This window comes from Tauraco erythrolophus, chromosome 6 (genome assembly GCF_009769465.1).
Source record: "Tauraco erythrolophus isolate bTauEry1 chromosome 6, bTauEry1.pri, whole genome shotgun sequence".
NCBI classification, from domain to species: domain Eukaryota; kingdom Metazoa; phylum Chordata; class Aves; order Musophagiformes; family Musophagidae; genus Tauraco; species Tauraco erythrolophus.
In genome coordinates, this window is record NC_141470.1 from 39,469,707 (window position 1) to 39,492,679 (window position 22,973).

Below are 22,973 nucleotides of genomic sequence, written 5' to 3' on the forward strand. Positions count from 1 at the left end.
ACATTTGCAGGAGGACACAAGTCCTATATTTTGCATGAAATTCTGACTATACATGGTAAGATCCAGTTAGTTTTCCTTTCTTCTGCCTCTTTGCTTTTGGTAGGTCAAAAATGAACTGATTTAGATTAATAATAATAGTAATAATAATAATCCTAAGCATCTTCTTGTTTCACCTTTTGTCTACCAGAATTTTTAGAGCTTTAATGACCTTAAGTGTACTTGCAGTGGGTTGTAGATGAGTTTTCTTTGCCCTGCAGAGTGATTTGGCAAAAATTCAGCTAGGTTGAGCATATTTCATTGCCTTTCTACTACCCACATGTGCTTTCTGCAAAAGAGAAAAAGAGATGTTGCCCTGATTCTAATGAATCTTCCTAGCAATGGCATAATTGAAAAACTACCTTGAAAGAAAAGCCTTTTTTTTTAAAACAAAACAAAAAAAAAAGCCTACTCATTCAGCTAATGTAATGTAGAAAATACTGCTAAGACCACGCCAGTGAAGATGTTCCAGGAGAGGAGTGGCTCTCTGTGAACAGACATTGATGGCTTTCTGTAGCTGTCCTTCTCACTATCGTGTTCTGCAATGCAGTGGGTATGATATTCCCTGACAAGTTAAGGCCCATGGCATAAAGTATCAGTGTTGACCCAAAAGAGGGCTGTGTGGGCATCTTTGCTTTACTCTTTCAAAACTGACATCTCTTCTTGAACAATTTATTTCCCTCTAGCAGTACTGCAACCTTGTTAAAACCAGATTTCATACCACAGATCCACATCTTTAAAACAGAAGGAGGCACAAGGATAAATCAAAAGCATGTTTTGCTGTGCCTTATAGATTGGCCTTCTGTTTGTGGGGAAGATAAGGTCCACCCTTCCATCACTCGCACTTCATGTTTCTTGAAAGTGGTTAAAGCATCCACATCCGTTTTCCTTCTGAGCATTTTCAGTTTCGTTAATGCCATATCTCTTGAAGCTAGCGTAGTTTTAGGTGGAAATGTGGCTTAAGGCTCCAGAAGTAGAAATTCCTGTTGAAGGAGCCAGTGTTCAAGCAGAGGAACTGCCGGTGCTGCTGACTGACTGGTCACCTGTGGGTGCTGGCCCACTGGAAGAGTCTGGGACATACCCCACGGGGGGAACCTGGAACCCCTGAGTTACGGGCCAGATCAGGCTGCTTTTCCATTCACTGTGGGCTATGCTGTGCACTTACCTGTCACCCGTGTGACTATAAATCACAAAATGTATGAGGGTTATGGAAGGTAGTACAGTTTGTATACTTCCAAAGGCCTTCACCAAAGATTTTAAAAACGCATGTTTTAGGTCCATGTATTATGGTGACCAAACATTCTTCTGTCTTTTATATCTTTGTATACTAATTTAACTTCATTGCAGCCTTTGTGATACGCTGTGTACAAATATATCGTGATGTTTATTAAGCAGTCATAAGACAGTTGGGTGTATGGCCCCCCTTGACAGGTAGGACAGGCTACTTTGGCGTAAAGACCACAGGTAACTTCCAGGTTGTCCTGTAGACCACCCCAGCTGTTGTTGTTGATGGAAGATGGCACAGGCCTCAAAGAGCAAAGCTGTTGGACAACAGAGCAGGTGGAACACGAGTGGCAGGGCTTTTCTGGGACTGGGATTTAACTTCCAGAGATCCAAACGCATTGTGAACAGAAGGATGATTCTGTTCTTGGCCACTATACTGTTATCGTAAGTGTGTTCAGTGTGGTGTGCTATCGAGAGGAAGAAGCGATGGGTTAGAATTTGGGGTCAGTTGTTGTCTTTTCCATAAATTACCTTAACAAATCGCATAATTTTGGCAGTTTTCTATGACTCAGTTTCCTGCCTGTGCTACTTTCCTTTTAGAGCTCTCTGTTTTTTTCTGTGATGGTAAACTTTTTGTGGTAGACCCCTGCCTCTGGTTATTAGTGTTTATTCAGTGGCTGACAAAAGACACATACATCTTGCTGAAGGCTTTTGTAAATTATGCTGTTAATAACTTCAAGTTAGAGCAAAAAGGTACTGCAGCTCACATCACTATGTGGCCAAGTTTCAGACCCCTTTTTATTTCATTTGCTGTCGGCTGATACACGTGAAGGACTCTCCCAGTCTCCCGTTCCCAAATCTGTAACAAACTATGAGCTCACATTACCAGGAAGCACTAGCAGTGCGATTTATCTGTCATCCTTGGAGGCCATGAAGAAGAAAAAAGACTTTCATCTCTCCTTTTCTTCCTTGACTGTAGGGAATAAGAGGGTGCTGATATCTTGGTTCTCTGCCATACAGGATAAAAATTCAATTCAGTAAATCTGCTGAATCAAGGGGTGGTAGTTGTGTGGCGATCAAGAGCCACAAACTGCCGGCTGATCATCAGCAACCTCCCAGCACCATGATTTTCCCCATTGAAAGAGAAGCTGGCTTTGTTCCACCTCTAAATACTGGTCTACCCTTCTTTTTAGCCTGCTCCAGCTAATTTCATGTAATTGTAGATGCAGCAGTAATCAAATTTTAGTCATTGTAGACTCACTCTAGGATTAACTTGGTGACCTCAGGACAAACGGCGGTGAATGCCATGACCACTCTTCTGTTACCTCTTCCAGGCAGCTTTGATTAAACTGTGCTGTGAAGCCAGACCTGGATCAATATGAATGATCTTCATCGACCTAATAATGTGTTTAACATGTTCGGTGCACTTTTATCTGGTTTGTTGCACTAGTGTTACATTAGTGTGGCAGATGATTTAAAGTTTCAGAGCTCTTTACAATGGTAAATATCTAGAAATAACCTCATTGGTTTGCACGTGGTACTGTATATAAATTGTAATCTACTGTGCAAGCTCCTCAGCAGGTGTAAATTAGCAGAGCTACAATGTACAGCCATTGAGAATCTGGCCTAGAAGCTGAAAACGCTTATTCCATCAGTATTACTTTAAATGATCACAGCTTAACTTGACATAAAGCAAGGACCATGTGATCTTCTCCATACCCAGTCTAAAGATGCTTACCACAAAGTCTCTTTAGAAACCTTTCCTATTTTTCGTAGACTAAATTCTCCCACCAGCAGATGCATGTGGTGTCCACTAGTTATCTAAACATCTCTTCATGGTCAGACCTTTTGGATGCAATGTGTCCAATCAAATATTTCTTAAACCCATCAGTTTTGGAGACTATTTAGCAGACTTCAGTAAATGAACAAATGTGGAACATATCATTTGGGGATGTCACAGCACCTAACAAACATTGTTAGAACCGAGGCCGTGTGTAACCACTGAAGGACATATTTGCTTCAGTATGTCTCATGACAGCTTCTAAGAAATATACTTAAGTGAATTTAACACTGTGAAAGGTGCCAGATTGACAGGCCCTTGAGTAAAAGTTCTGAATTACCAGCAGGCACAGCCGGGCTTCCCACACACACTGCCCACCAGTATCCTCAGCCTACCTGGAAGGCACAGCAACCAACTGTCCTACAGCTTGCAATCTCTGTGCATTCGTTGCTCTTGGACTATGGGCCAAGAGTCAGTAGCTGCAATGTGACCTAAGGGTGAAAAAGCAGTTTCATAATTACTGCCACAGGTGCTGTTTGAGTTGATCATTTCACACCAAGTTTTTATTAATCTGGAAAAAAAAATTAAGTACATGTTTATCTGATTTTTGCTACAACAAAACACATGCATGTGAGCCCTTAGGGAATCCTGCAATTTTATCTGTCTGCATAGGCACATTCTGATGACTATAGAGCAAACAAGTGCTTGCACCATACTAGTGAAGTGCATTCTTAGATGTCTCTTGCAAAATGGGTCCTTGCTGCTTCATACGTTGTAACAATCTGTCTCTGTTCATAACTCATCCCTGCTTGGTGTCATCCTCCCAGAGTTTTTGAACACAGCTGGCATACTAGTTCAATAACCATCCACCCCCAAGAGATTGGGTTGTTGCAGGGTTGAAAGACAGCAACGGGGAAAATGGGCTCATGATCTTTGCCCTCTGTCATGGTTTTAGAAAACGCACAAGTTCCTCCCTGAGTGATGATACTCGGAAAGTTCAGTCCTCTGTCCTCTTTGAAATTATATTAGACCTCACTGTGAGTACTGGAAGGGCATGCTTAAGTGTTTCTTTATTTAGTGCAGAAAGTTAATGCCATTTTAAACCAAAGTGCCATTTATAACCTTGTATAGACCGATCTCAACCTGTATATAGGGCATGGCTAAAACAGAACACTGAAAAACACAAAGCAATGAGTTTTCATGCTTGGCTATTTTCTAAAACTATAGCCGGCAGTTCGAAAGAATTTTTAGGGAAGCTAAATCTTAATTCTTTCTACTGAGAAACAGCCGTAACTAATGCGCAGAAGAGCTAGGCAACATTTGTTTATCTTTTAGAGAGTCACATTTCTTTCTGTCACTTGCCATTGATGTGCGTGATAACATACCTAATTTGACTGGTACTGTGTGTATTTTGGAAGGTAAGTTCTGTATATCCAGAGAGAGTTAGGTGGTGTATAGTTGTCTTAGGGATGGCATTTGGGATTGAAATTGTAATTGTTATAAACATCAGGATAAAACCTCATTTGGTGATTATGATTGCCTGATTTGCTTACTTCCTCAGCATTCCTGGTGTATCTGTCCACACCACAGCTTTAGGAAGAGTTCATACCAGCTTTCCAATTAAGCTGAAGTTTAGGTTTCAAAATCTGGGAAGAAGTTCAGGAGAGAATGGTGTACTTGGGACAGGGTGTTTAAGGTTCACGGTAGTATCAATGAATTCTGCTTAAATATCTTACCTCACCCAGCGTCAGTTCTCCTGTGACCCCAATGACATTATCATTTCATTCATTTTTTTACATAGTTCCTAATTTTTACTATATCATGTTACAAATTCTGCTTCAGTCTGCTACTTATTACCCGCAAGTAATACTAAGTCTTTTTTATCAGCTACTTTTTTAAGATTTTTGAGCTAGTAGCTGGCCCTTTTCCTTGTAGACAGCAAAAGGCTTTTCTTGAGACGGGAGGAGGACCAGGGACCTTATCTTACAGAATGACAATACTCCACTTCTAGAACAATGCAGAGGAAGGGAAACGATATTTACTTGGTTTTCCTAAGATGTACAGTATGCTTGGACACCCACTGAAAACATTTAGAAGCAAAGGCTTCTTAAATTTTACCTACCTCATTCTGAAGCTCCAAGGATGTGTCTCAGTTCATTAGTTTGAAAACTCTTTATAGATGTGAAGTATTATTTTAATTTTGTTCAGGAAAAGCCAGAATTAGAATTCCGATTAGGGAAGGAAAGGAGAGAGTTTCTTTCATGACTGACTTAACCAGAAGCCTTAAGAAGAATAGAAGGGGGTTGGTTCATTCCCATCTGATGTAACTTGAATTACAGGGTTTAGCAAGCGAACAGATCATAAGCTAAACCCTACAGAGTCCAGAAAGCTCTAATTAACGCCCACAGCGAGTAACTTTTCTGAAATTGGTCTTTAATCAAACTTTGCTCTGATACAAACAAGGTATCGTGGCAGCTTGATAAAAGAGATGCATTACCAAGGCTGACAGGCCCACAATCAAACCAGCACTAAAAATAACTGTTTTGTCTACTAATTTTCTTTCAGATGCTAAAAAAATGCATTAGCTACAGTCTAAGAATACTTCCATAGTTACTTAGCAAAGTGACTCAGCTCTAGAAAAATGAGGTTCCTGTAAATTTAATGTTATCCCTGATAATGAGTGAGCCCTCTTTCCTTCCCACACCCTCTCGTCAAGCAGTGAAACAGCAAAGAGGTTCGTGAGGCTGGGAGGGAAAAAAGCAACTTCTGGATTCCTTCAGAGCTGGTCATTTGAGGCCAAATGTCCCACTCCTCTTGCTGCTGGTCGTGCAGAGCTCAGCCATCCTACTTTGACTAACTAGTTTGGATCAAGATAAGCCAATCACTCATCTTTCTTGTATCTCCCATGAACGGTAAGGTCCATGGCTGCTACGTTGCACACTCGCAACTTCTCACTGATTCTGAGAGCTGGAGTTATCAGTAAGGCATGCAGGGAAACACGGCTCATTTTCCTCTTCCTCTGTAGAAAGAGATACACCGACTCCTGTTGCCTACAGCAACTTCCAGTATGTTTCACCATAGCCTGCATAAAAACATTGCTAAAACTGGTTTTCTGGGTTTGAGATAGATTCCGAAGGACAAAAACAGGACTAGCAGTAAAATATAATAAACTGTAGTCTTCCCTTTATAGCAGATTTTTATCTCAGTACAAGAAAGACATGGAGCTGTTGGAGCGGGTCCAGAGGAGAGCCACAAAAATGATCAGAGGGATGGAACACCTCTCCTGTGAGGAAAGGTTGAGAGAGTTGGGTCTGTTCAGCCTGGAGAGAGAAGGCTCAGGGAGACCTTATTGCAGACTTGCAGTACTTAAAGAGACTTAAAAGTACTTATAAGAAAGGTGGGGATAGATTTTTTTAATAGGGCCTGTAGCTATAGGACAAAGGGTAATGGTTTTAAACTAAAGGCAGGTAGATTTAGACTAAATATAGGGAAGAAATTTTTTACGATGAGAGTGGGTAAAACACTGAACAGTTTGCCCAGAGAGGTGGTGGATGCCACATCCTGGAAACATTCAAGGTCAGGTTGGACGGGGCTCTGAGCAACCTGATCTAGTTGAAGATGTCCCTGCTCGCTGCTGGGGGATTGGACTAGACGACCTTTAAAGGTCACTTCAAGCCCAAACTCTTCTATGATTCTAGATTTCATTTGGTGAATGGTCTGCTGGGTGAAGCATTACCTATGCCTGCCACTTACAGTATCTTATGACCAAAATGGCAAAGTCCTATTAGTCTAGATCCTAATAAACAGGTCCTTCACAGAAGAGGTTACAATCATCTGAAATGGTTCTTTGGTATTAGGAACAAGCCGAGAGAGGATGCCTAACGCTGGCTTTAGTGCTTCCAGTCCAGGCTGTGTTTTCATCTGTAAATTATTACTTGAAAACGATGTTTTCATTGTTGCAACTAAAACTAGTTTGGTGCGAGAGCAAGAAGCTCTTCAGTATAGATGGGTCCATAAATGCAAGGCAAACTGAAATCAAATGTGACAAATCCTTGAAGATATGTTTTTATGAAAGAATTGTTTGCAAATAACAGATGTGCTGATCTGAGTGGCTGCTTTGGCATCTGACCAGGCATGTGTTTGTAGAGACCTGAGTTCCAAATGAAACTGCAACTCCCTCTGCTGTTTCTTTTTTTTTTTTTTTTGAGTATGTACTTTACAAGTAGGCCTAAAACAGTAAACATGGAGGGGTTTTTTAAGTCTAATTATGCCAATTACTTTTTAATTTTCTTTAAAACAAATGTTATTATGTATTTACCGTTCAACAGGAAAGCTCATTCATCAATTGTTGACTTTGAAAGAAGGGAGAGAAATCTAGACATAGCTTAAAAATCTTCACAACACAGATTAGATTTGAAAGTTAATGTTGCAAAGAACACAAATTCTTTTACTGTCATAGTTTCAAAGACTGGCTTAGGTAATCACAGGTTTAAAGCAGTTTCGCAGCCTAATCCAAATTCATATTGGTCATTTGTCTCAAATATCATGGCAACAGACTTCCCCTGCAATTCAAGGAGCTGCTTAAGTCATGTTCAGCTAAATATGCCAGGCCAGAGGACTGAAGTGCATCATCAGTATTGCATGAAGGAGCTTATATCATCTCTAGAGCTGTGGCTCACCCTGGTCTGCCAAAAGGGCCACGAAACTCCCCTTGTTACCAGTCCTTAACAAAACTCAGTTACACCCTGATCATCATTAGAAGTATGCAAATCATCACTACCCTGATACTGTAAGTAGGCAAAGGCACACTGTAACTCACTCAAAACCAGACAGACCAAGGGAAATGAGTGTAATAACCAGGATAAATAGTAAGGAGTGGCTGGCTTCCAAAGCAAGTTCCGTTTCTATCCTCCTAAGTTTAGTTATTGTTGATTTCCCTTTTTTGTGCATATGAGTGTTTCCCACTTTAAAACAAAAATCAATGCTGGCTTCAAATTTTATAATTGTGGAAGAAATTTATAAAGCATTGAGTAACATATCTTTCGACGATTTTCCCTGGAACTTAGTATTTTTGAAGGTATAGCTGATATGTTTTCAAAATGGAAACACAATTTTTTACAAGATGTTGCCTCCATTTTGCTGTGCACAGAGCAATTTTGAAAACCCAGTCCCTTAACAGGGAAATGACCAACGTGACCAACATGAAATAATGTGGTTTTCTTTACTATTCTTGATATCATTAAGCCAAGTATTGTATTATGCAAAATGTCCATATTATTGTAATTTAAAACCTTCACAGCTGCAACAAAAAATCAGCACAAAATCATATTTGCAAAGTGACTCACTTATATATTCCAAGAGTATATATTCATTTACTGGGCTTGATTTTATTTTGGACAGAAAGATAATAATTAAACAAAGAAAGCAACTTGTACAGATCATACTTTAAAATCTTATATTCCACTACGCCATTTTATATTATCTTAATAAAAGTGTGGGGAAAACCCTGAGCTGTAAAAACAGATAATTTTTTAAAAGTGCATTTTCCTTCCTTACTATGGTTGTAAACCACAGAGTCAGTCAGCTGAATGTTTAAGAAAGGGAGGGGGGGTCTCCAGTTCCTCGTGTTTCACCTTTTCATTGCTCTGCCTGATCATTTAAGGCAGAGACTTGTTCCAGACAGCTTAATTAAAACCGTGCTGTGAAACTGTATATAGATCAATGGAAATGATCCATAACAAGAGGCTAATCATGTATGTAACAGTGTTCAGTCCAGTTCAATCACCTTCTACCATTTCTGTGCCTTTATTCATGTGGCAAAGCCTTGAATGTGTATATGTATTTTTAATCCATCTCATTAGTGACCATATGCTTTGGCTTCAAGGGAGACAAGAACTGTCTGCAATCTGCCAGGGATTTAGGGACATCAATAATTTGTGAATAGTCATGTTGATACTGGTCGAAGGGTTAAGTGTTCTGCACACCAGGGGCACATCTTTTGGGACTGGAACCTTAGTCAACTGTTAGGAACCTGATCCCCTGTGACGCATCTTTCAAAGTACATGCTGCATGTCACATCTCCGCAGCTGAAGCAATGGAGCTTTATTAGCTGAGGGATTTAAAAACCTGCTCTAAGCAATGTAACAATATCTTTTGGTTTAAAAGTGAAGGAAAGATAGCAGTTGTAATATGAAAGTGATTTTTTTATGTACTAGGCTAAATGTGATCTTCCTTTTGTTACCATTTTCCTTTTCGATATGAGCTGTTAGACTACCTCCTCCCCTACAAATATCCAGTGAAGCAAGAGTATGGCAGCAATAATGGGGCCCTGATTTTGGAAACGTAAGTGGATTCTGTGGCCTCACCTCATAGTGCCTAGATCCTGCTGAAGCCAATGACAGCACAGATGTAAAAATCGTCTTACTAATCATTTGGAATGACCCTTTAGGGGCACCCAGGACATTATCTACTTAATGTGAAAAGCACCTTTAAAAACAATAGCTTACGGTGGTAGACTGTGCCATGTGATATGGAAGGGCTGCTAAGTCTATGTGAGACATCATCAAGCTATTGATCTCAGTATCCTGTCCTTACAGAGGAATGGCAGAAAAAGATTGTAATGCCAGTATTTTTGGTGAGAGAGGGAAAGACTTTGAATTATTTTTGTTCATTTTAGGTTGTGATTATGTCCATATCCCTCAGCTCTACCCAGGTCAACAGAAAAATGCGTAGCGGTACAGAAACAAGCTCTGTATGGAACCTGTGCCCTGAACTTCTGCTGATCAGTTGGGAGTAGTGGAGATCCATCTTACAGGATGATGCTGGCCTGCTTTCAGCAAATTTCATGCTGTAATAGTAACTAATGCTGACCCTCACAGGAAATGAAATGAAAACATGCACAGTACACACCACTTGTTTGTTGCTTGTTATCAGTTGGTTTTATTTGTACTTTAATAAACATTCTATATCAGGGCAGATTAATAACTTGAAGACTAATATCAATCAAATATAGCTCCTGTTAAAGCTCCAGTAAACACACCCACTGTAACCCTCTGTGCTTTACTGTTTTCACTTTTAAGACCAACTTTTGTAAGTATCACATGCAACTGAGTAAACATTTCCATAAGTGATATAAAGAAAATAAATTTCTGAAATCTTTGTATTCGAACAAAGAATTACATACTTCAGAAAACACTCATACTCATGACTGAGGCTCTTAAGCATAATATTCATGAGTGACAAAAATATAGATTGTGTCTTTATTAGTGTCACATCATTAAAAAATACACAATTAGTATTGGAGGATTTAGAGGAACTTATTATAGCAGGTAAAATATATAGTTGTCAATTTTTCGATTGTGTCAGCTATGATTGTATAGGCTGACACAGATTTACTAATTGTGCATCGTCATCTGTGGGACCTTAGAGTACGATTTTACTGTTTTAGAAGACTCAGTCTCCTCTTTTCAGGGGAAATTTACATGAGCAGACTTTTATCCACAATTTTTAATTGTATAAAGATGCACGTCTAAGGTAGAATGTTTCCATATCAAACTATTTGATTTATAGTATAATAAAACATTTAGAGGCATATGTCCCAGGTTTTCATCCACATTTCAATTATACATGTAGGCTTTGCTGCAGCAGTTTGCACTTGCAACAGAAAAAAGCAGTGGTCTTTTGGAAAGGTGGCTTTTCTGGCTGTCAACCAAGTCCACTAGAGCATGTTCAAATGTAAATATTTATGGCTAGTTTGGCCACCTCAAAACAGCAAAAGAATGCAGTTATATTTCCAGACAGCCTCATTTTCAAATTCTCCCTTTGAAAGTAATACCTGGTTTTGTTATAGTAGTTTTTAGTGCACTGTTTCAGAGCTTTAAGCCTGTGAAAAAAAAAGACTAAATTCTAATTTCACGATTTTAATTGAAGAAAAAAAGGAAAGGTAATTTTGATAGGGTGGAATTGGTGATTTCTGAGGTGACTTGCCTTTACCCACTTCCATATAATGCTTTCTGAACCAGCACAGCTATAAAGTTTCCTGAAATCAAAGTTTAGAATGAAAAGATTAGCTGATGCTTAATTATGGGGTCAATGCTGAATATCTGCAATACAAAGACTGAGTCCCTTTTTACACACGACATGAAGAAGTCCTTTGACCTTTGAAGTTACTGTTGATCTTTGGCTCACCCTTGTCTCTTTTCACCTGTTATGCCAGTGATGTTAATACAAAAAAGTCAGCAGGATTTCTGAAGACTGGTACTGTCTTTGCAGTATTCTGTAGGTAGTATTGTCATTACTTCATTAATTTATGCTACTTCTGCCAGGTGACAAAAGAGAATGGTTTTGGCTTCAGTGAATACAATAACAAAATTCCTGTTTTATCCTAGATGAGGTAACACTTTGACTGATCTGCCTATTCACAGTTTCACAGGCAGTGACGCCAAAAAAAAAGCTGTGACAGTCTTCAAGTTCTGCCCTCTTTACACCCTCTCTAGCCAAGATTGCTTACTGTTATAAAGAATTGCCATAATCACAGAAGCTGCAGACAGAAATAACTTATATTAAGTTAAATGACTTATAATAAGTTATAATTATATTTTATATAATTATATATTATATATTTATATACGATATAGTATATTATTATATATTATATTATATATAATTATATTATATATAATTATATTATATATAATTGCATTATATAATTATATTATATAACTTATAATAAGTTAATAACTTATAATAAGTTAAATAACTTGAAGCAAAACCCATGCAGGCCATACCTTACCATTCGGAAACTGTCTTTTGCAGGGTCATTTCCAGGGTTTCAGTAGTCTTCTTTAAGGGTTCTGTGTGGCTGGATTTCTAGCATGTCCACTCAGGCTGCAATACGACCAGAAATGTCTTGATGCAGAGCTTAAATTTTCTATTCTTTCAACCATATTCTCCTAAGTAAATCTTCTCCGTTAGCAATTCTGTTCCCATAATGGACTTTAAATTTACAAACTTCTGTCCCATACCAGTCCCGTTGCAGCTCTTTATAGATAGATTCTGTATTTTTATTGGTTTGAATCTCTCTATAATCCTAGATATGCAGTCATACATGTTGCCGTCTCTGGACTTCCTCCATTATATCTTCAATGCCCCATGCTTCCATTGATTTCAAAATGGAATCATGTTCATATTGATTTAAAAATGGCCCACTTTAACTTGTAGTAGATTGATGCACCACAGTGGGACTTGAGAGCAGAATTTCCTTTTTAGACAACTACGTGCTGATCATCCAAATATCCAAAATCACAAAGAACCAAATTTCAACTGGCCTTTAGTTATTTTTACTACCTGCTCTTAGTTTCAGCTTGCTGTATCTGTAATCAACAGACCACTCACTCACTCAAGGTTGAGAAACATGCTTTTAACTGTTTTGCTGAATTATGGCCTTAGGCAATGTGTAAAGTTAATCTCAAATTAGTTGACGAGGAGGTGGGAGATGGTGATTCTTCCTTCTATATAAAGTGAAAACTCAAGATTTGCATTTCACTTCTGTTTGTTGATTGCTACTTCCACAATAATTTTCGAAAATGCATTCAGAAATAAATTTTAAGAAATAGGGCGCAATAGAAAATGAGACAAGAGGATTCATTAATTGTTTTGTTTCTATTTTAGGACTGCAAGAATACCTGGAAAAATATTTTGGCAAGAAGACCCCAGCTCTGATTTTGGTACCTGTGGTGGATTTACCTGAAAAGGAAGTTATTCATGTAACATGTTGGCTAAACTAGCAGTTTAGAAGAGATGAGTTGATATCAAAACACACATTCCATCCAGGAAAGAACAAAGAAAGGAATTGATCGTAACTGTGTTGGATACTTTCATTAAGCAATATTGTTTGATTTAAGCAAAGTCATATTTAGCTTGTTAGTGATGCCTCGTGATACGTGAGTCAGCTTTGTATGACAATAAAGTTTCTTTTCAAAATATTGTGGTGTTTTCTCAATTGTTTTGGGATATATTCTGATAATAGCAGTTGACTCTTGGGGGATGTTGGTTGCTCTGATCACATCAGTTCTTTTGTTTGATCTAGGCTTGGTTATAGTAAACTGACTGTAACTTCAGATCTTTCGGATGGAGATGAAATCAGCACATTGGCTCCAGTACTGTTTTAAAGACTCGATTCCTTTCAATTCTGTGTTGAATTTACTGACTTCAGGCCAAGTCATGACAACTTTATTTGTGGACAGATTTTAACCCTTTTGGTGCACTGGGGAATAATTATTCAGAGGGATATTCAGGATGCGCCTTTTACCAAAGTGAATACTGGAGATGATGGCCAGCCTGTAGGATTTGCCATCCTGCTTTCTGAGGCAATAGTGGGCATCCTCATGCTTTACATTTGGTAGGTAGCTCTTATTAAAGAGTGTTCTCCAGAGCCTTAGTCTTCTCCAGAAAATCAACAAGAGTTTTACCACTGCTTTCATTAGAACAGGCTCAGACACATAGATGAAACTCCTATCGATTTTGTTGCAACTCATATTTTACTCATAGCATGATATAAGATCAGTGTAGGAGAGAAAGCCTTTTGAACTTTACTTGAGGCAGTAAGGCACTGTAGAGAAAACTTATTTTCAGACAAAGGCTACAAATTAAACCTTCAAAAATAGTGTCAAATCTTTGCATTTGTTCTACATCTGTATATTCTCATTGCTTCTCTTTTAGCGTATAAGCACTGGAGCTGCATGACCAGTACTATGGTTGTCCTTCTCTTAACTCCAGAAAAGTCAGCTACATGGCAATAAGTTTATGTTGGAGTGACTAAGAGGTGGACTTAGCACTCCAGCTTCATTTTCTTACCTGCTGTCAGATATGCCCTTTGCAGCAGCTGATACAAAGCCAGTGACTAAACTTAAGAGGATCTTCTTCTGTTAGATGCTTTGCTTGTCCAGTATACTATGCTGATCATTACTTGAAAATAGAGACTGTTAAATATTGTTCCTTACTATGACATCAAGTAATATAGCAGAGCTTCCATCCTCTTTAGTGAGAATTACTTTTTTCACAGTTATTCAATATTTTCTGAAGAGGGAGGACAAGTTTTATATATACCAGTGTATAATACATGGATGTATTAAATAAATTTCTCAAGAATAATTTTCTTACTTTTCCCTGGAAATAGCAGAATTTTATTTCTTTCTGTGAGGAGGGCCCACAGACCAGAGACACAAGCTGGACTGAAACAGGAGAGCAGAAGGAGACAGTATTTTCAGAGAGATGAGGATGAAGCTTAATTTTTCGTAGATACACATGGAAATCAAATAGATTGTGTATCCTGTAGCAGTCATTTTTTTTCATAGTGATTTTAAAAAAGATACCCAAACATGTTGGTCTTGGCTTTTGTACTGTACTGCATATTTTAAGGTAGCAGGATATTTGCTCCTAAAGAAACCAGCTTTTCCTGCAAGTTTTCCTGCAAGATTCGTGACTCAAACTATCCTTGCTTTCCCCGGTAGAGGTGCATTGAAAAATGGTAACAGAATGCATCGGTCTCAAAAACAGTGAGATGATGTGGGTTTTTTTCTCAACGGAAAACAACCTTTTCCTTTTTTCAGACAACTAGTACTTCAAGGGTTTACTTTGTGAATAGCTAAAAAATAATCGTTTGTTGACTTTTTCTCCTTGAGAGGCTTCATATAGCTTCTAAGTGGTGTGAGTAACTAAAACTGTAAGCTGGGTCTGCGGTGTTTCAAGTATGAACAAGGCAACTTGTTCAACATTGATATGCAAGGTAGGTGACTAAAGTGCTGCTCCATGTAGAGACCTAAGGGAAAGAAAGAACACCATTTTATCTGCCTTATGCTGCTGTACTTTCATCATAATTACTGGGTCCTACTGTGAATAAATTGTTTCACAGAGCTCTTTTTCACTATCTTTGTAACAGAAACGCTAGCTGAAGAGGGAAGGTGGGGAGATGGGTGCGCGACGCACACACGCACACACACACATATACCTGTGTTTTAGTGAAAAGAGGGAGACAACTAATATTCAAATTGATAGATGCAGAGTTTGTTGGGGCTTTTTTTACTGACTAGCTTTGCTGAGTGTTTACCCCAGCAGGTTTTAATCTTGAGACTATAAATTCATATACTGTGCTAAGATACTGGTTTTGAGGACTTTATATATACACAAATTCTCCTGTTTCTCTGATTTCTACTAAGCCTGCAGGAAAATGTTTTGTGTGCATATTATGACACAAAAAGTTGGCTGATCTGGGCTCCAGCATTCAGAATACAAAAGGGCTATGCAATAGGTGGGAAAATGTCTTTTAAAATGTAACCTGAGTTTTTAATTTTTCTTTTCTCTGCTATAATAAGTGTTAGAATATGGCTTACGCATATTTTCTTCTTTCTTTTTTTTTCAAACAGAAATCTGTCTGATTATAGAGCTCTGTGTCAGTAAAATTTTGTCTCCTGCCTCTTTCAAAAATCTCTGTATATCAACTTATTTAATTCCTTGAAAGCATGTTGAAGTGAACTGACTAAATGAGACTGGAAGATCAAAACTGATTTAATAACTTTGTGTTTTACCTCATTTCAAAACCCAGTGATGGCTACAGTACCAGTGAGCCTTTACAGTGCACATGGCTAAGCTGCTATAAAGGCACCAGAGCTGATCTTCCTAAATAGATTCTAAAATGACATTGAGATATTTTAAGCTGAGATTATTTAATTTTTTCCCTGTGAGTTTTATAGCTAGGTGATTCAGGAGCTGATTTGTTACACTAGATAGCATTGATGCATCTTTCCTCCTAGCCTTCAGAAGTCTGACGGGCATTGGAAGCAGGATGTCTCCTGAGTATTAAAGAGGTGATCTGAAGCAGCTCTTCTCCTTCAAGGACATCCTGTTCAATCCATTATCTCCTGTCTACGTGCAGAAGTCGAGTCTATCAAATACAGTGATTGAATAAAACTTTTATTTCAAATAATGAATGCATTGATTTAATAAAAGGTTTGTACTGCATGGTGTAATAATTCTCTAAATGAACACTGAAATCCTAAAATACATAACTTTTCATGTGTCCAAGTTAAATCTTTACTTCTTTCAGGATGAGTTTGCTGAAGCAAACCTAGTTTCTTCTGTGTTAAAGTAAAACTCTCCTAAGCTTTCTGAGTACTAACTGGCACTTACTATTTAAGTACCTGCTTTTACTATTATAAATGTCTGGCATTGGGAATACATATTAAGAATACTTGACAATTTACTAATTTATGATCTCTTTAGTTGTATTTTAATATTTTTTGGCAAGCCAGCTTGTGTTGATGTATTAGCCAAACATTCAAAATACAGACTTGAGATCTTGAAAGCTGCTTTTTTTCAACTTTCATCTGAACACTGAATATTTTTGACATATTTTAAATTTTAATTTTAAAAAACAGACTGGGTACCTGTGAACTGAACCCGTATGTTACATGCAAGTGCCCTTTTACTGATGACTCACTGCTCACAATTTCTTGGCTTGACTTTTGTTGGATTAATTCATGGCTGGATTTGCCTGTGGTTTCCTGCTTTTCTCATATTTTAGAGCATGGTCTGCTTTTTCCCTATATTCCCAAATAGTCAGGTTGTTCTGAGGATCTTCTCCCAGGATATGTCACTGGCAGCAGTCTCCTTGTCGTTGTCTTGACTTTCCATTTCATTTGCAATGTTTGAAAACTATTTCCTGGATACATTTCCTCCATTTCCTTACATATTGCTATTTTGTGATTGTACCATTTAATCCTAAACCATTTTGAAACACTGTTTGCATAATTTAACCCAGTTGACAAGACTTACTGACCACAGTAAAAACAGGATGTGCTCAAAATAGGTCAGATTTCACTTTTGCTTTTCCAAGCTTTCAGAAGTTCCTGCTCTTTTCTAAATTATGCAGATCTGCAGTTCAGAAGAAAATACTGTTTCAGAAAAAGATAGGCAGAACTAAACGCCCTGAACAAATTAACAACTGCTCGATCTAGTAACCTGTTAGGGGACACCAAGACATGGATTAGAATCACACCACCCCCCTCCTGGGTGAGTTTAAGCATATCCATTAGTTTTCTTGTGCCTATATTTCCACATTTGTATCTTTCAAATAATGTTTTCTCACCCTTGCAAAGGTGTTGGCAAAGAGATGCTATGGTGTAGTCATACAACCTGCAGTAACAAAAAGTTTTGACTGAGCGAGCAGCAAACAAGAGTGTGAAAGTAATGTTGTAGTGGGAACCATAATGAATGTGATCACAGATACCGATTTGCATGAGCACAATCTGGAAAGCTTTTCTCCCAGCACACTGCCTGCAGCAGTCTCAGATCACAGGAGAAGTCTCTAATACATCTAGTAACATTAATGATACATTTTACAGCATGTTTCATCCCTGACGATCCCAAAGAGCTTTACAATCTATTGCATAAAATATGCTGGCGCCATCGCCGGGACAGCCACGCGCGCTGGAGGCCTCCTCTGTGTGGCGTGAAGGTAGACAGGTCTCTGTGGTTATGCAGCTGGGAGAAGAGATCCTCTGCTCTCCGCCGTCCCCCAGATAGGAATGTTTGCTACCACAGAGAGACTTCAGCCTCACAGCCACAGCACTGGGCAGCTAGCGTTATTACTTTCTGTTACTCATGAGAAGCCCTGTTCCACTTCAGATTTTACCATGGCAAAAGGGAAAAATCCCTCTTCTGGGCTCCGTCAGCATCAGTCTATATTCTCCTTCTGCAACTCCTGCTACTGACAGCTGTTGACGGTAGTCAGTAACCATAGTGTCCTTGGTGCTTTGGATTATAGCCATAACCCCACTTTACAAGGAAGACATTGTGTCTCCAAGATAGAAGTTGTGACATTGCATTAGGAGTGCAAGTCCATGCGAGCATGGCTTCACTTTCTCCGATTCCCGTGGTTTTGTTTGTAGCTGCCTTGACAGTAGTTTAGTTTGTTGCTTATAGAAAAACAGGGGTCCAGAAGGAAGAAATATATTTCTCAGAGGTAAGAGTTATCTCATTGCAACAAAGTTCATTCCTACTCCCACACAGACCCAACCATTCTGCAGCAAGACCCAGATACATGCAAATGTAGAGCCTTTTGTAACTGAACCAAATTTGCACAGCTCCGGAGCTGGATCTGTGAAGGTTCAAAGTGAGAAGTGTTACATGATATGAAATAATAGAAAGGAAACACAGACAAGAAGCCAGGGCCAAAGGAACGGTATTATTAGGAACTGGTGGGGAAGCCAAGCTAAAAAGCAAATAACAGGTCTAGGGAGGTAAGGGGGTTATTCTTTATTTATAGCACATCTTTGAAGGAATGGACCCTGGACTACCTTCTCGCTATTAGTAGTTGTAACTATAAAAGATTAGTGTATGAAGAACAAAGAGGAACAAATAGAGTTTCCAGGAAAGAGATCCAGAACTGCACCTTAAAACGTTATCTCCTCCTTGCAACGAGATATAAAACAGTAGATGCTTTGACTACTCTAACAGTGTGCTTTGGTCTGGACTCTGAAGGTGAGGATGCCTGAAATGAGGGGAATATGCAAGAGGAGCAACCAGCAGTGTGCCGTCGTGCTGTTAGGGCACGTTTCTCCTGGGCATTGCCACAAGGAATGTGGCTAATAGGTCTTGACTGGAGAGCTATAGCCGTGAATGTGCTTCCCATTTGTACTCCTTCATCAAGGCACTACAGTGTACCAAAATGTTGATTCAGGACTTGCCTTTCGTTGTTATGGATCTTGTTTAAAACTAACTAAATACTAAAATTCAGAGTATCTCATATTGCTGCTCAGATTAGGCAAGCCAAATGTGATTCTCTTTATGCTACAGTCCCCAGCACAGGCAAAAAGCTTTCTCAGGTTGAGATCCTGCCACTCATGTAATTATTTAGAGAAAGACAGCTCCACTCTTTCAGCTCTGGTACTTCACAAGAGAAATGGAAACATTAGGAAAAGTTTTTTCTTTGATGTAGAATATGCTGCCACTTTTTTGTTATTAAAATAGGAGCTAACTTTAAATAAATAAAATTTTGCCTGGAGGGTTCTGAAAACTAATGTTGTGTTTTGACAGTGTCATTTTTCTGATTCCTGAAAGCATTATGTGAGTTATCTCAGGACTTCATCATGATTTTTCTTCTATGCTACATGCAGTGAATTATTTTTTCAGCTCTGGATTTTATTTGATTTCTTTCTCTTTTCTCTCTCTCTTACACACACACAGAGTCACATCCCTGTGCAAATTTCTTATTGACAGGCACTCCTCAAAGCTGGTATTTCCCCCTTTTAAGGGACAGGTGGATCAGACCCCTGTAGAGGAAGTGAAAGAGAGAGTGTAGTAAAGTGGAGGCAGCTACCACTATTTTTCATTGAGAAAAATGGATGAAAAGCAGTCATATTTGAAAGTCTTTGAAAAGGAAAATAAACTAATAAATTAAGAAAGGTCACACAAAAACCTGTGAGAGGACAGAATTTTGTTTAAAAAAAGCATGCTACCTTCAACGTGAAATTTGTATGTAATGCCTTTTTAATTGGGCTTGTAGGTTTTATATCTTCTGAATTCATTCTTTGCTATAAAGGATATTGATGTAAGGACGATATAGGACTTTGAGAAGAAGCAGATAGTTTTCAAATAACAGCTGATCTGAGACCCCAGTCTTTGATGATAATTTATGTCCCTCTTCAAAAAAAAAAGTAAAAATTCATTTAGGTGTATGCTCAACTAGAAAACTCAAATAATGCGTGCTTAGTGAGAGAAAAAAGATTGCTAACAGCACAATGTGTCTTACAGCATAAAGTGCAACCCTAAAATTGCACATTGCTGAGCATTCTTAATGTGCTGTGAGCAATTTCATACACTGTATTTCAAACACTGAGTGCACACTCTAATATGTACATATATCAAGGGTGGCCAAACTTTTTGATGTGTGTCACAAAGTGATTTGAAGAGATAAAAAGAGCTGGCCAAAGGCTTTACAAAAGCCTTTCCACTTTACAAAAACTATCAAGGTTTCAAATCTATATTTATTTTGTATTTGAATGAAAATAAAAGACTTTAAATGGGGGTTTTTTGATTGTGATTGTATTTTTTCTTCCCCAAAAAAGGAATCGGGTCAAAGTGTTTGTTTTCTCATTGAAAAGGTTAGATTTTCTATTCAGATTATTTTTTTTCTGAAATTACCAGAAAGCGTTTGGACCATGGAAAGCTTGTTGCAGAGCTTGTTGCAATTTACATCTCTTAAAATGTTTGGCTAGAATGCCAAATTCTATTTAAAAGTTGTTTTTTTTTTTCTGTGATACTTTGAGACATGTTATTTCAAGTAAAAAAGAACCTACTCTCTCTGGTGTAAATAGACTTCAGAGATGTGAGTACAGTCCTCAGAGAAGAGAACTCTTAAATTCTGACATTGACATTGAACTTCACAATGGTTCTAAGTTATATATTAATGACCTCTTCCCTCCTGTAAATGAGAACAACAGTAATGGGTTAGATTAGATTGTTGTGAAGATTCTTTTGCAGCTAGTGATAGGTCTACAGTGAGGTATCCTGTAAGTGATACATGTCATCGGAAAGGAGAACATGCCTAATGGTCCTTATGGTCTTGGTTGATGAGGCAGATAATTTTTGAGTCCTGAGTCAGCTGGGAATTACGGAGACTTTTTAAAATACAATACTGTGAGAGTTTTTCACTTGCTTTCTGGTCTACCTAGCAGGCTTCAGGATGTTATGGGGATGCTGTTGCAGATACAAATTGGCCCAGGAGCCTGGACTATAGCCGAGGCTCGTGTCTCCTGTGCAGCTGCACGGTAACTGTCCAGACTCTGTATGGATTTGTTTGTCTCTGCACTACACAGCAGTACGTAGCATGGGCATACTTGGACTTTTGGGGCTACTCTTACATTCTCATGGTTTTCTCTGTAGCCTCAAAACTAGAAAACAGTTTCAATATTACTGAGATTTAAAAAAAAATATTTCTCTACAGAAGTTGGGGGTTAAGAACTGAAAATAGGGCAGGAGAACTGGGGAAAATTGTTTTTTCTCTTCCATCATCAGACATTGTATGCCTTTGGTCTTTGGACGACTCTTCCTTTGCTACAACCATGTTTCTCTTTTCTCCCCTTTCTTTCCCCACTTTATGTCTTATTTCTCCTTTTTGATTTTCTTTTCTTCCTTCTCTCCCTGATACTGACTTATAAAGTCCAATATATGTTCAACAAGAGGAAAGCCCCATGTGAGCTCTTCTTTTGCAGTCATGATGAAGGACCTTAAAAATCCAAGTTAAGATGAGGACCACAAGCATAAGTGAGACAGACGGCACACAGAAAAAAATCTGAGCATTGCAGCTAGCCCCCTTGGCATCAGGTGTATCTTGAAATACAAACTGTAAAGTTTCATAGATCCAAGGTAAGGTGAGTAGCCTTCCGTGCTCTTACCCGGGTGTTACTTGCATCTCAACAATGCGATTCAGTAGTGAAATATCATCTGTTGCCTTTACCAAGCCCAAGCACTCCATGTATATTTTTCAAAAGCACTGAAGTGACTAGGAGCATAATCCACATTTTCACTGAGTAGAATTTATTCTCTCAAGTCATGTAACCTTTGACAAAATGTTTCTTAGGAAGGTAATGTTTTAAGAGCTGGTAGCTTGAATTAAGATTTCCGAAGTTTACCAGAGCAGACCTTATAAATAAACTGTAAACTCAATCTATTGCAAAAGGTTTTAGAAGAATCCTCATTATTCCTTGTTTCTTTACTCATTAAATGTATGGTTTTAAAGGAAAGAATGCCACCCTGCTTAGACTGAATGTTGAAGACCAAAGCCTGTCAAAAAATCTGAGCCTTTGCGTAGATGCTCAAAGAGGAACTGATTTCTTCAGTAACCAACACTGTAACAGGCTTCATGGAGAGGCAGTCGATGCCCCATGCCTGCAAGTGTTTAACAGGTGTTTGGACAATGCCCTTAAAAACTGCTTTAACTTTTGGTCAGCCTGAAGTGATCGGGTAGTTGGACTAGATGATCATTGTAGGTCCCTTCCAACTGAAACAGTCTCATCGTGTCCTTCTCTTCTCTTCTCTTCTCTTCTCTTCTCTTCTCTTCTCTTCTCTTCTCTTCTCTTCTCTTCTCTTCTCTTCTCTTCTCTTCTCTTCTCTTCTCTTCTCTTCTCTTCTCTTCTCTTCTCTTCTCTTCTCTTCTCTTCTCTTCTCTTCTCTTTTCTCTCGTTTCCTCTCCTCTTCTCTTTTGTCTTCTCTTCTCTGGCCCATTTTCAGCATACTGAGCAGGCAATACTCTGGATCTGGTTTTCACTGCAAGGTTCCCGGTTTTCGCTAAGTACATTACAGGTTAAGCGCATAACAAGTTAAAAATCCTGCTGAAAACCTTTTTAACTGTTCCAAGCAGGGGTGTCGCTGACGCTACAGCGAACACTGGGTGCCGGCGCTGACCTGACTTTTTTTTTAATCGTGGTTTTTTTTTTTAATCACACAGTCTCCCCTGAAAGAGAAACGCGGTAAAGCCGCTCCCGAGCGCGCCGCGCCGCAAGCCTCAGCGGGGTCCAAACAGGCACAGCAAAAGGGGAGGGTCATTTTTTACCTTGCCCCTTCCTCATCCCTTTGCCGTGCGCCGGCTTCCCCGCCGCCCCCGCTCCCGGCAGCCGCCCCCCCGCCCCGCCGCGGCCGCCATTCCGCGGGCAATGCTGCCCCCGCACGCTCCCGCCGCGCAACTGCGGGGCCGGGCTGGGGCGGGGGGAGCGGGGACGAGGTGGGGCTCGGAGCGGGAAGCGCGAACCCCGGAGCCATTATGACGCCTCGATGCAGGTGTTTTGCACGGTGCGGTAATGAACCCGGTGGCCTCAGCGGTCCTTTCCCGAGGGGATCCTTCGGTCCCTGAAATTTTGCTCTCGCTCTGCTATTGAGC

At 39.2% G+C, this 22,973-nt stretch overlaps 1 protein-coding gene across 1 annotated transcript in view; it reads left to right on the top strand.

Moving 5' to 3' along the window:
• DPH6 (diphthamine biosynthesis 6) overlaps positions 1–12,825 on the top strand; it is a 222,895-nt gene extending 210,070 nt beyond the window's left edge. The window contains 1 exon segment of the mRNA XM_086613920.1: positions 12,710–12,825. Coding sequence (XP_086470046.1) covers positions 12,710–12,825 — 116 coding nt within the window.
• The last annotated feature ends 10,148 nt before the right edge of the window (positions 12,826–22,973 follow it).